The 12,824-nt window shown below is 42.0% G+C and overlaps 1 protein-coding gene across 3 annotated transcripts in view; it reads right to left on the bottom strand.

Annotated features, from left to right (window-relative positions):
- unc93a (unc-93 homolog A) overlaps positions 1-11,105 on the bottom strand; it is a 148,920-nt gene extending 137,815 nt beyond the window's left edge. For 2 of the 3 annotated variants that reach the window (XM_048535527.2, XM_048535528.2), the window contains exon 1: positions 10,870-11,105. In XM_048535527.2, the coding sequence (XP_048391484.1) occupies positions 10,870-10,968 (99 nt within the window). In that variant the 5' untranslated portion in view covers positions 10,969-11,105. The remainder of the gene's footprint in view (positions 1-10,869) is intronic. The other variant, XM_059648434.1, reaches the window with a different exon arrangement.
- Between the last annotated feature and the right edge of the window lie 1,719 nt (positions 11,106-12,824).

The following is a 12,824-nucleotide window of genomic DNA, read 5'->3' as shown; positions in this document are numbered from 1 at the left end:
CGCCTTCAGGCCATGACTACAAGCGACGGATCAAGGCTCAGACAACCAGAAGGAATCTCCCAGACTGTAAATGGGGGACCTCGTGTTGATCAAGGACTGGGACCACCCCAAGCTTAGGCCAAGGTGGAAAGGGCCATTCCAGATACTCCTGCAGACACCAACGGCAGTCAAAGTTCAGGGACAGAGCCGCTGGATTCATCCGAGTGATTGTAAACGATGGCCCCCGCAGAAGGACTAAAGACTGCTATTGGACTTTCCATTGTCATGGCCGCCTCTATGACATTAGGCCTAGAGGAGAATTTGTTTTATAAGACTCATATCCATTTATATGGAAACCGCACTGTATGCTACCCGCTGGCTCCATCAGTTGAGGCCTTGTTTGTAGCCACCCCTGGATGGTCCCCCTTTGACCTATACACAACTGACGCCCCCCGTGTAAGCCAAACTAGTGCATACCGACGAGGTATTCACAGGAGATGTGTAGAACTGACAAACTCAAACAGGATACAGTCCCCCAATTGTACAGGAACTCAGGGAAAGAACGGCACAACATGTTCGAACCCACTAAGTTACCCGCTCTGCTTCTCAGGACAGTGATGGGGATATGCATTCGCTCTAGAGCCCAAGAACACCTCGTGTGTGCAGATGCAGTGCTCCCGCCAACATTGCCAAGTGAACAAAGGCCTGTTTACGTGCACTTACAATGAGCAAAGATGTCTTAACATAGCTGCTGGTAAACAGTTTATTTGTGGACAGTGCAATGGGGCATGTGTTAATTCAGCCACCTGGACGTATCCATTTGATACCTACCAACTGGTGGGGTCAGGTGGAGACTCCAGCCAGCCGGGGAACTGGTGGCACAAACAGTTCATGCTGAAAAATAATCAGGACGTCAAATGCTATCAAGCCAAGAAAGGCTTTGTGTTCCTCCTTAATGGGATGTACACAACAGCCACACTGACCCTTCCAGTACTCTTTGCAGTTGGCACTATCGGACCACTTACTGTCCCATGCCCCCAGCGAGGACATATCCGTAGGGAGATAGTGACCTGAGCCATTAGCGAACAATTCTGTGCAGATTGGGAGGACCCGGTAACATTGGGGTCTTCACTTGGCTACGGGATCCTCGGGGCCCTGTCTCTGGGGGGAGCAGTGGGAGTCATTAGTGCCAAGAATAGAAACTACCTTATATGTGGATTAACCGTCCTGGGAAACAACACTGTAGCAGGACTGGAAGCTGTTAATAAGGAGCTGTCAGAACTAAGACTATACACACAACAGACGAGTTATGCTGTGGATTATCAGTTGGCTCAACAAGGGAGAGTATATACTATAGTGGGAGACAAATGCATCACCCACGTTACGGTCGAATTGTATAACATAACCATTCCATTCAGTCTATTAAGAAGCAACTAGATGATTTCAGGCCAGGTCCTAGAAAAGGAGATGGCTGGTTAGGGTGGCTACTGGGAGGATCCTATCTACTGCATTGGCTTGTAATTCTTGTTGTTATAATCATTGTATGTTGTGTGTCGATAACTTGCTTAAATACTGGCTGTAAGATTCTTATGAGTAAGCTGGCTGCACCTTTTCAGCTCCCGTCTGATTAGTTATCATGAAATGATAAAAGGAGGGAACGATCTAATGTGGTGGGGGGGGGGGGGGGGGGGGGTTGAGAGGACGTTGCATAACGTGGCAAAATGATGATAGGGACTCCCTTTGGTTTTTCTGAGAATTGTGAAATAGAAAGGGGGAAGGACGGAAAAAGTATTGTTGCTAAGACATGTGACTGGGGAATTGACTAATTGTACTAGCCTGTCTACGTGACTAAGGAACAAGTTTGAGCATATAAGAATGACCCCCGTTAGAGTGAATGGAGAGCATCACTGCACAATACGCCACGTATAGATGGACTTTGTAGAGTGATCCTCCATGTGTGTAAGCACTTACTTAAATGTTACTGCAAGTTACCTGGCTGTTGATGCCGTGCATTTGTTTCAAGCGTAAAAAAGAACTCAAATTGACTCACATCTCCAGGAAATAAAAATATAGTGGGTTTGGGCAGAGGTAATAGGCCTGGTTAATGAAGTTCAGAAGTGGTCTAATTCACATCCAACGGCCCAAGTCCACCACAAAAATACAGCCCAATGTTTTGGTTGATTGTTGAGTGTCAATCAATTAGACCGCTTTTCTTCAGATGGTGTCAATTTTCTTGATTGCTTTTGAGGCTGTATTCAACCAGGATAGTGCATCACACATTATTCCATTACACTCCTGCTTGTATCTTGCAAATATTTCAGTCCTGTCTTTTGAACTGATATGCTGGGAATGCTTGTGTCACCTCCTCCACAAGATAGTCATTTTAATCAACCTGACAAGACATTATATGATACAACTCTAGGCAGATGGGACCAGCCCTGGGCTTTCTGGCCCAAAGGTACCACAAGAATCCTTTCAGTTGGTTGTTAAATTGTTCACCATCATTCAGGATTACAGAGCTTTGATCTAATCTAATGCTTCCACGCATGGCTCCATCTATTGTATGGTGAGTATGTAGACAGTCCTGTGCTGCAGTTTCGCCACGGCTTTACCCCTCATTTTTACCATGTGTGGTGCACACTGAACCAGAGTTACGCCTTAGGTTGGTGATAATGGTACAATAAGGAATATGCTGGGTCATGACATCACAGGCTGTGCTCAAGTACAATACTGCTGGGCATGGCCAATTTTGAGGAATTAAATTCTGAATTTATTCTAATTAGCAGAACTGTTGTGCCACACAACACAATGCAAGGTATGTGAAGAAGCAACTTTGTTTTCACAAGGACAGTGTTGTGATTATTCCTATGAAGGGCAAATGCATCTGTAACAGATTGAAAAGGACAAAGATTAAGTAGGATTTCCTCTCTTTTTGGTTTGTTCATAACCTACTACAGACTCAATCAGGCAGATTTGTCCTTCAAGATTCAACTAACTCGGTCAGAAGTGGCTACAAAGCCAATGTTAGTAATCAGGCATTGAAGACACAATCCAGAATAAATATGCACCCTTACTATTTTTGTCACAATTAGTGCTTAATATTGAGTAGCACTAATTTATCATCTGAAAGAGGGACATTTCATTGCCTGATCTGATGCCATGAAACTTCATTGAATATGCCTACTTCCTCCTGATTGTTATCATGACAACAGATCAGAATCCCAAAGTACAATGGGCATTTTTAAGTCCAAAATTTGTTTTTTTAGAAGTGGACTATCGTAGACAAAAAAAAAACTGCAATTGTTAGTCCTGAGTGCAACTCAGGGAATGTTGTCCCTGTAGAGTACCAGGGAAACTTCGGAGACACAGAGATACAGCAGGAAGCAATAATGAGGGGGCCATGTTCCCCCTCTTAGCAGCAATCCACCTCAGCAAACTTTTCTGTGTTTTGTCCCTCTTGGAATATATTGTAAAAAGGGTTTTAAAAAATGAAATGCCATCCTAGTCTGTATATGTCATTGGAAGTATGTGTGATGGTGGAAGGAGATATGCTAGTAGAAGGAGGCATTTGTGTGATGTTACCTCGGTTCCAGTGTTATTATGCTGTGGAGATTACAATCAAAGAACCACTCACTAGTCATCCCTGTATAGCAGGTACAATGTCTTGATCATTCCAAATGCTGGAAGCCAAATAGCCAACACAATAGTCAAAACAAAACAAGACAACAGAAAGACTCTAATACTGAGGGCCACCATCCAACCACCAAGAAAAGGAGACAAAAGGATTGCAACCAACTAGCAAAGTCAAAAATCCCAAACCAGAGACTTTTCAACTATGAACATGCCACTATTTATCATTCATGAACCTCCCATAAAGATTGATGCATATATCTTTTAACTTTTTAAATTCTTATTCCTAATGTCTATGTGTGTGTTTAAAAAATGAATAAATATTGGATGCTGGAAATCAAGAACTAAAAAACAAATTGCTGGCAAAACTCAGCACATCTGGCAGCATCTGTGGAGAGAAAACAGAGTGAAAATTTCAGGTCCAGTGACCCTTTATCAGAAGTAATTATAGCTAGGAAAAGATTGGGGTATATGCCATTAGTGGTCCAAATTAGCAACTATTGATTCCCCAGGCCAACTTTTACTGATTCCTTTGGCAGTTAGCAACTGTTTCACTCGCTCTCTGGACTTCATTTCTACCTAATGTTCACTCCACTCCCTCCCCCCTCCCCAATCTTCAGCATATATTCCAACCTTTTCCTAACTGCAATCAGTTCTGAAGAAGGGTCACTGGATCTTAAATATTAATGCTGCTTTCTCTGTATAGATGCCGACAGGCCTGCTGAATTTTCCCAGTAATTCCTATTTTTGATTTTCTTTGTATGTTTGTTCTTTTATTCTTTCTTTTCACTTTTAGTAAATAATAAACTCATTCTTTGTTAATTCAAAACTGCCCGGCTAAGTCGGCCCCTTTAAAACATAACTTCGTTAGGTTCAGAAACAAGTCATTCAGAAGGGATGGATCCTTTTTTGTCATGACTAACTGTAGAGACTGGTGAATAAATAAAAGGGAGCCATTTACCTTCCTCACCCAGGTGTTTTACAATTTGGGGTATCCAGCTAGAGCCGTAATAGATTGGGGGGCCTCATTCATGGTCTGGTGAATGCTAATTTGCTGAATTCCTTTGAACAAGAGAACAATGTACAAGATGCAACTACTTCGTTATTTTAGTAAGTAGAGTGGTCTCCGAGAATAGAATTCTTTTTCTGGCCCGGATTTTTAACCTGTTTTGTGCCTCACATTGAAAATTACATGACTTCATTGCACAAAGCATCATCAATGCTTGAGATAGGCTGAATATTTCCTCACCATCATTATCTTTATATTTGTAAATTTTGCTGACCCTTGAAGTCCCAGTTGGATCAACACAGAATGCAGAGTAAAGAATCCATCATGTTCAAAAAGATATAATAGGTGAATCACCAACAAATGCTGAACCCTAACAGAGGAACAAACACCAAATATTGATAAAGTGAAGTTACCACTGGCCTCACAGCAAGTATGCAGAGATAGTTGAGAGCTAGAGCACAGTCTGAAGATAGCAGAGGCTGAAAGGCCAGAGCGCATATTGCTGGCTAAACATTGCTTTAAACAGACAAAAATTAGTTCTGTGATGTGGCACATTCTCCACTCCTACAAATAACAAATGGTTTAAAGTAGAGTTCAGTGTTGCTGTGTAGAATTTACCTATATTGTTTATTATTACAATTCCTCTAGTAAGTTCATTTGTTATTTATTTTTCAGTTTTGATTCGGTATTTTAGAACATAGAACATAGAACATAGAACAGTACAGCACAGAACAGGCCCTTCAGCCCACAATGTTGTGCCGACCATTGATCCTCATGTATGCACCCTCAAATTTCTGTGACCATATACATGTCCAGCAGTCTCTTAAATGACCCCAATGACCTTGCTTCCACAACTGCTGCTGGCAACGCATTCCATGCTCTCACAACTCTCTGCGTAAAGAACCTGCCTCTGACATCCCCTCTATACTTTCCACCAACCAGCTTAAAACTATGACCCCTCGTGCTAGCCATTTCTGCCCTGGGAAATAGTCTCTGGCTATCAACTCTATCTATGCCTCTCATTATCTTGTATACCTCAATTAGGTCCCCTCTCCTCCTCCTTTTCTCCAATGAAAAGAGACCGAGCTCAGTCAACCTCTCTTCATAAGATAAGCCCTCCAGTCCAGGCAGCATCCTGGTAAACCTCCTCTGAACCCTCTCCAAAGCATTCACATCTTTCCTATAATAGGGCGCCCAGAACTGGACGCAGTATTCCAAGTGCGGTCTAACCAAAGTTTTATAGAGCTGCAACAAGATCTCACGACTCTTAAAACTCAATCCCCCTGTTAATGAAAGCCAAAACACCATATGCTTTCTTAACAACCCTGTCCACTTGGGTGGCCATTTTAAGGGATCTATGTATCTGCACACCAAGATCCCTCTGTTCCTCCACGCGGCCAAGAATCCTATCGTTAATCCTGTACTCAGCTTTCAAATTCGACCTTCCAAAATGCATCACCTCGCATTTATCCAGGTTGAACTCCATCTGCCACCTCTCAGCCCATCTCTGCATCCTGTCAATGTCCCGCTGCAGCCTACAACAGCCCTCTACACTGTCAACGACACCTCCGACCTTTGTGTCGTCTGCAAACTTGCTGACCCATCCTTCAATCCCCTCATCCAAGTCATTAATAAAAATTACAAACAGTAGAGGCCCAAGGACAGAGCCCTGTGGAACCCCACTCACCACTGACTTCCAGGCAGAATATTTTCCTTCTACTATCACTCGCTGTCTTCTGTTGGCCAGCCAATTCTGTATCCAAGCAGCTAAGTTCCCCTGTATCCCATTCCTCCTGAACCGCTGGAGTTCATTTTGGTATAGATGCACCCATAGTGCCATTAGGGAGGCAGTTCTAGAATTTTGAGACAGTGAAGTGAAGGAATGGTTATATAATTTCAATACAGGAAAATATATGGCTTGGAGAGGAACTTGCAGGCAATGACGGTGTTCCCATGTATCTATTTTTCCTTTTAGATGGTAGTAGTTGTAGGTTTGAAGGTGATGTGTAAGGATTGTTGGTGTTTGTGTAGTGTTTATTACAATTGGATGTGTGTGTATGTGTGTGAGAGAGTATTGGGCTGGATCCGAGCCACAGTTCATTAGCCTCCCAACAGTCTCCATGTACCCTGGCAAATGAAGACTGTCCTCTTAATTGTAATAGGTAGCTTGTTGGCTGCACCCATGAAAGAGGCACTGTCTTTTAGCTGCAGGTGAAGAGGTTGGAAGGTGAAGGACAGTGCCTGTAAACTAGTGGAGTGAATACACCAATGGGAATACGGGACAATTTGTGTCATGACATGGGGATGAGTTGTCCTCGACTTATTGATGCATGTTTAAGCTACCTGAGTAAGTCTGTATGTCCTTCTATGTCGTTTATCAAGCCTCCATTTTTGTGGGTACGTGCAGTTGGAATTGCTGTTGCTCATTGGTTCTGGTTTAGGGAAGAGAGATAAAGTAGTCCTTATTGTTGTAGACTGACGAGGCCTTTATTTACTGCCCATCCTTCTTGTACTTCTTCCAATTACTATTTTATTGTAGGTTTTACAGCTTAAATTATCTGAGACTTGATGGTGTGCTTTTTATGGGTATACTAAATGAACAATGAACTTTGTTAATTTGTCATTAATTCAACAAAAAAGCTTTCCTACTACTCTGATGTTGCTTGGTCTGCTGTGCTCATCCAGCTGTACACCTTGTTATCTCAGATTCTCCACCATCTGCAGTTCCTACTATATCTGAAACAATTTTTAGGTTATCTTTCCTCTGAATTACAAAGTGTTTTATGTGACGGAATTTCTTTATGAAAAATATTATCATAAATGTTACCTCACTTAAACAATGCCACTTTTAGGGATATCAAATTGCTATACCTGGAAGTTAACAATCAAATTATTTTTCAATTAAATGTATGCAATTTCTGTGGATTTCAGCATGACAAGCAGCCTTTTCTTTACTACTTCATGAGATCTAAGTGTCACTGACAATGATAGTATTTTTTGCTTCATCCAAATTGAACATGGGAAAGTGGTAATGAGCTAGGAAGGTTGTAATGAGCTGCTTTCTTGAATTACTGCAGTCCATCTGGTGTAGGTACAACTGCAATATCCTTAGGGAATTCAAAGATTTTGATTCACCAACAGCGAAGGAGCAACGAAATAGTTCCAAGTCAAGACGGTGTGTAGATTCGAGAGAATCACAGGTTCTTATTCATCTGCTGCACATAGATGTGGTAGAACAGACAAGTTCTATCACCATGCCACCTTCATGCTGCCAATGTCCAACCCTCCCACATATTCTTTATATCCTACAAACCTTAGAAGTCATGCAGTAGCATTGACAATAAGTTGAAAACCATTGGGAAAAAATATTAACTATCCACTACAACCCTAAATATTAAACATACTATTAATGATGCAGAGGATTAAAAAACCTATTTCAACGCAAATTAAAAATTGCAATACTTTAAGTGTTATTATTAGGTTTGTAATTAAACAGGAAGTCATGTCAAAGGATCGTTCTACTGCTAAAACCTTTAAAAGATTCAATCATTCTTGGATCAATAAGCTACCCGTTGAGGTGAAGCTTTTAACAGATTCTGAAACTCAAACAGGCATTCATTATGGCAAAAACTATTATAGCAAAATCTTCCAGCAACATTGCTTGAAAATGACTGAACAGAAAGGCCATTTCAAACCAGAGTGCATGATAATCAGTAACAGATGCTGTAATTTTTCAAAATCAATTTTCAAGACCAGGGGTTTTTCTGAAAAAACAGCCAGAGCTATCAGTCTGTTTAAATCACAGCACAAAATATCACAGCAGAGAACAACAAAGGTTTATCTTCATGAGTGATGGCACTTCTGACAGTTGAAAAAAGTACTGTAATCCATGGGAACAATTACATGATGCTGGCTAATATAATGGTCCCAATGATGAATCAAAGCATTAGAACACATCTAGATTTCAAAAAAAGCTTCTGAACATTTTAAACTCATTTTTCTCACTAATTTATTTTTGGGATATGCATTGTGACAAATGAATTGCTAATCAGGATTTCAGCTCATGATATGGACAATAGCTGGTAGAACTCGAAATCATTCTTTTCAAAGAAATGTGTAATTAAGAATTTATCTATAAGGCGGCCTGATGTGTCACTGTGATATTACATTTTGCAATGTGGAACCAGGTTGTTTCAGACTAATCTGTAAAGTTTGCATGTACAGGCTTATTGCTATTTCAACTTTGATTCCAATAGTTTCAGTGACACCACAGGCTTATTGCTATTTCATTTGAAAGAATTCTCCACTAGAAAAAGTAAAATTTAACGACTTTTATGGCACATTCAACAGTATGCACAAATTCCACTCTTCCACTGAGAATACTTGATAAAACTTACCCCTCCTATGTCCATAGTATAAACCCACACATCATCATATCCTTTGATCACCGGAAATATTTCTGAACTATCCTAGCTTCTACTTTATGAAATAAAGCTTATGTATTCCCATTTATAAGAAAAACAGAAATTCCGAAGAACGGTCACTGGACCCGAAATATTGACTGCTTTCTCTCCACCTATGTTGCCAGACCTTTAATTTCTATTTTTGTTTCAAGTTTCCAGCATCCACAGGTATTTGTATTATGGCTGTTTTAGAATACTGTTTGCAGAAGCAATTTTTGTGACTCCCTCCCTCAACGGAACAACAGGAGGATAAAAAAAATTATGTAAGGTAGATTGGGGATTCTCAAAGGCAAAGTAGTGAGAGAATGGAATTTTCACATGCTATTCAATGCGCAATGCGAAAGTTAACAAAGTGTGGAGCTGGATGAACACAGCAGGCCAAGCAGCATCTTAGAAGCACAAAAGCTGACGTTTCGGGCCTAGGCCCTTCATGAGAAAAGGGGGATGGGGAGATGATTCTGAAATAAATAGGGAGAGGGTGGAGACAGACTGAAGATGGATAGAGGAGAATATGCTGGGGAGGAGATAGGTCAGTCCGGGGAGGACGGACAGGTCAAGGGGGCGGGATGAGGTTAGTAGGTAGGAAATGGAGGTGCGGCTTGAGGTGGGAGGAGGGAGATAGGTGAGAGGAAGAACAGGTTAGGCAGGCTGGGACAAGCTGGGCTGGTTTTGGGATGCAATAGGGGGAGGGAAGATTTTGAAGCTGGTGAAATCCACATTGATACCTGGGCCTCCTCCGGTATCATAATGATGCCACCCACAGGTTGCAGGAACAGCACCTCATATTCCACTTAGGAACCCTGCAGCCGAATGGTATCAATGTGGATTTCACCAGCTTCAAAATCTCCCCTCCCCACCACTGCATCGCAAAACCAGCCCAGCTCGTCCCAGCCTACCTAACCTGTTCTTCCTCTCACCTATCCCCTCCTCCCACTTCAAGCCACACCTCCATTTCCTACCTACTAACCTCATCCCGCCCCTTAACCTGTCCATCCTCCCCAGACTGATCTATCCCCTCCCCGCCTATCTTCTCCTCTATCCATCTTCAGTCCGCCTCCCCCTCTCCCTATTTATTTCAGGATCTTCTCCCCATCCCCCTTTTCTGATGAAGGGTCTAGGCCTGAAACGTCCGCTTTTGTGCTCCTAAGATGCTGCTTGGCCTGCGGTGTTCATCCAGCTCCATCCACACTTTGTTATCTTGGATTCTCCAGCATCTGCAGTTCCCATTATCTCTGATGCGAAAGTTAAATTTTTTTTATAGCTGAATTCTCTTAAAATGAAATAAAAGCCTGTGGTTTCACTCAAAACTGAAATTTATCGGAATCAAACTGGAAGTAGCAATAAGCGTGTACATACAAACTTTACAGTTTAATCTGAAACAACCTGGGTTCCACCTTGCAAAATGTACTCCCGCAGTGACACATCAGGGAGCCTTACATGTGATTCCTTAATTACACGTTTCTTTGTAAACGATTCGAGTTGTTCCAGCTATTGTCCGTATCAATAGGTGAAACCGCTATCAGCAATTCATTTGTCAATATGCATATCCCAATAATAAATGATCAGATACTTTGCAGTGAAAGAATATAACTTTAGGGATGTTAAAAATAATCTGAGGTCAGTGACGGGGACTGAATTTGGTGTAAGCGTGTCGTTTGATGTACCTCGACCGAAATGTCGAATCAAAATAGTAGATTACAATGAAGTAAATACGGAATATTAATCTATTTTAAAGTTCCATATTGCAAATTATATTGAAACGTTTTGTTTACTGTACTGGAAATTCACCTGTATACTCTGAAGTCCTCCAAAAGCAGTAAACAGCAACAAAAACCCGAAGCTGACGATTAAAACATTCTTTGTGGTTCTTTCGATTTTCAACATCATGTTGGTTAAAACCACTCAACAACTGACGACGACAGTTAAGAGGAAAATAAAAAAGTCTGACCACGCCAACGTGTCAAAAGCAGTGAAAGATTCAGGATGCGTCCTTCCAGTTACCTTTTTTTTCTCTGGAACCACCTTTTTTTTATATATGTTTATGTTAGGTGACTAAAGTTCACGCGCTTAACATAGTTTTTAAAAAAACACGTGACAGAGCGTCAGTGAGTTGAAACAATTTACTGCTCCGCGTGGAGACGCTCGAGTCGGAGTTTGCAGAGATTTTCTTCGAACACGGGGTGATGATGCAATGACATTCCCCACCCAAAGCCGTTGTAAATTCACGGGCGGGAGGATAAGGTGGGATCAGGGTTTAGTGCTAGATTAGTGATGTACCAACAAGAAGGTGTGAGGCAGTCAAGACAACAATGTGAAAGGGGCCTTCGTCCTGCTGTCGAGCTAAACTGTATGTAGCACCTTGACGATAGACCATCATAGATCATAGAATCCCTACACCGTGGAAACAGGTCCTTCCTCCCAACCAGTCTACCTCGAACCATCCCACCCTGCTAATCTACACGTCCCTGAATACTACGGGCAATTTAGCAAGGCCAATCCACCTAGCCTGCTCATCTTTGGACTGCAGGAGGAAACTGCAGCACCCAGAAGAAACCCATACAGACACAGGAAGAATGTGCAAACCCCACACAGACAATCACCCAAGGGTGAACTTAACCGGGGTCCCTGATGCTATGAGGCAGTAGTGCTAACCACTGGGCCACTATGCTGCCAATGTCAAAGTGGACCTGTATGTTGACACCCTTTGAATCAAACAACGGTGAAAAGGCACAATCATACTGTGGGACACCACTGAGATTCAGAACAGTTGGGCAGGGGGAGTCAGTACACTTTCGAGAGTTCCTCAAAGAAGCATTCTCTGCCAGGCAAAGTGTAAGCACCCAAGTTGCACTTTCTGAGATCTATGCTTTCCAATTTGCCAAATACCCCTGCAAACATTCCTCTGTGCTGTCTGTGCAGAGTTATATATTGTTTCTTGGTTTTTCATTTTAGCTTTCTACCGTAACACGACAGTTGTGTTCTTGTGCGATCTCACGCTGTAGAAGATTGCGCTATTTAAATATCATGATACTGTGCAGTAGAATGTTCGTGTTAACTAAACAGTATTTACTTATTCATCAATGGCGTTACAGCCAACTCCGTTGGCGAATACCTGTACTGAATGGAACCTCTTCCATACCTCCTTGAAGAATTGTGAATGAATTCAACTCCAAACAACAACCCATTCAGTAATCCTACTGGACTCAGATGTGTACAGCGCTGAAACCGACCCTTTAGTTCAACTCGTCCTTGATGACCAGACTTCTTAAATTAATCTAGACCCATTTGCCAGCATTTGGCCCATATCTACTAACTCCTTCCTGTTCATACACCCTTTTAAGTGTTCTAATTGTAAGAGCCTTTAACACTTCCTCTGGGGAGCTCATTCCATACACTCGCCACCCTCTGCTTGAAAAAGTTACCTCTTAGGTCCCTTTTATATCTTTCCCCTCTCAACTTAAACTGATGACCTCTCTTTTTGGACTCCCCTACTTTGCGGGGAAAAACTTTGGCTATTCACCCCATCTCATGATTTTATAAACCTCTATGTGAAGGTCACCCCTCAGTCTCCAGGGAAAATAGCCCCACCCTATTCAGCCTCTCCCTATATATCAAGTCTTCCAATCCTGGCAGCATTCTTGTAAATCTTTTCTGCACCCTTTCAAATTTACAGCATCTCTCCTATAGCAGGAAGGCCAGAATTGAGCATCCCATTCCAAAAGTAGACTAACCAATATCCTGTA

Source organism: Stegostoma tigrinum, chromosome 9, assembly GCF_030684315.1.
Source record: "Stegostoma tigrinum isolate sSteTig4 chromosome 9, sSteTig4.hap1, whole genome shotgun sequence".
Taxonomy (NCBI): domain Eukaryota; kingdom Metazoa; phylum Chordata; class Chondrichthyes; order Orectolobiformes; family Stegostomatidae; genus Stegostoma; species Stegostoma tigrinum.
The sequence above is the reverse complement of the archived record's forward strand: the minus strand, read 5'-3'. Positions and strand labels throughout refer to the sequence as shown.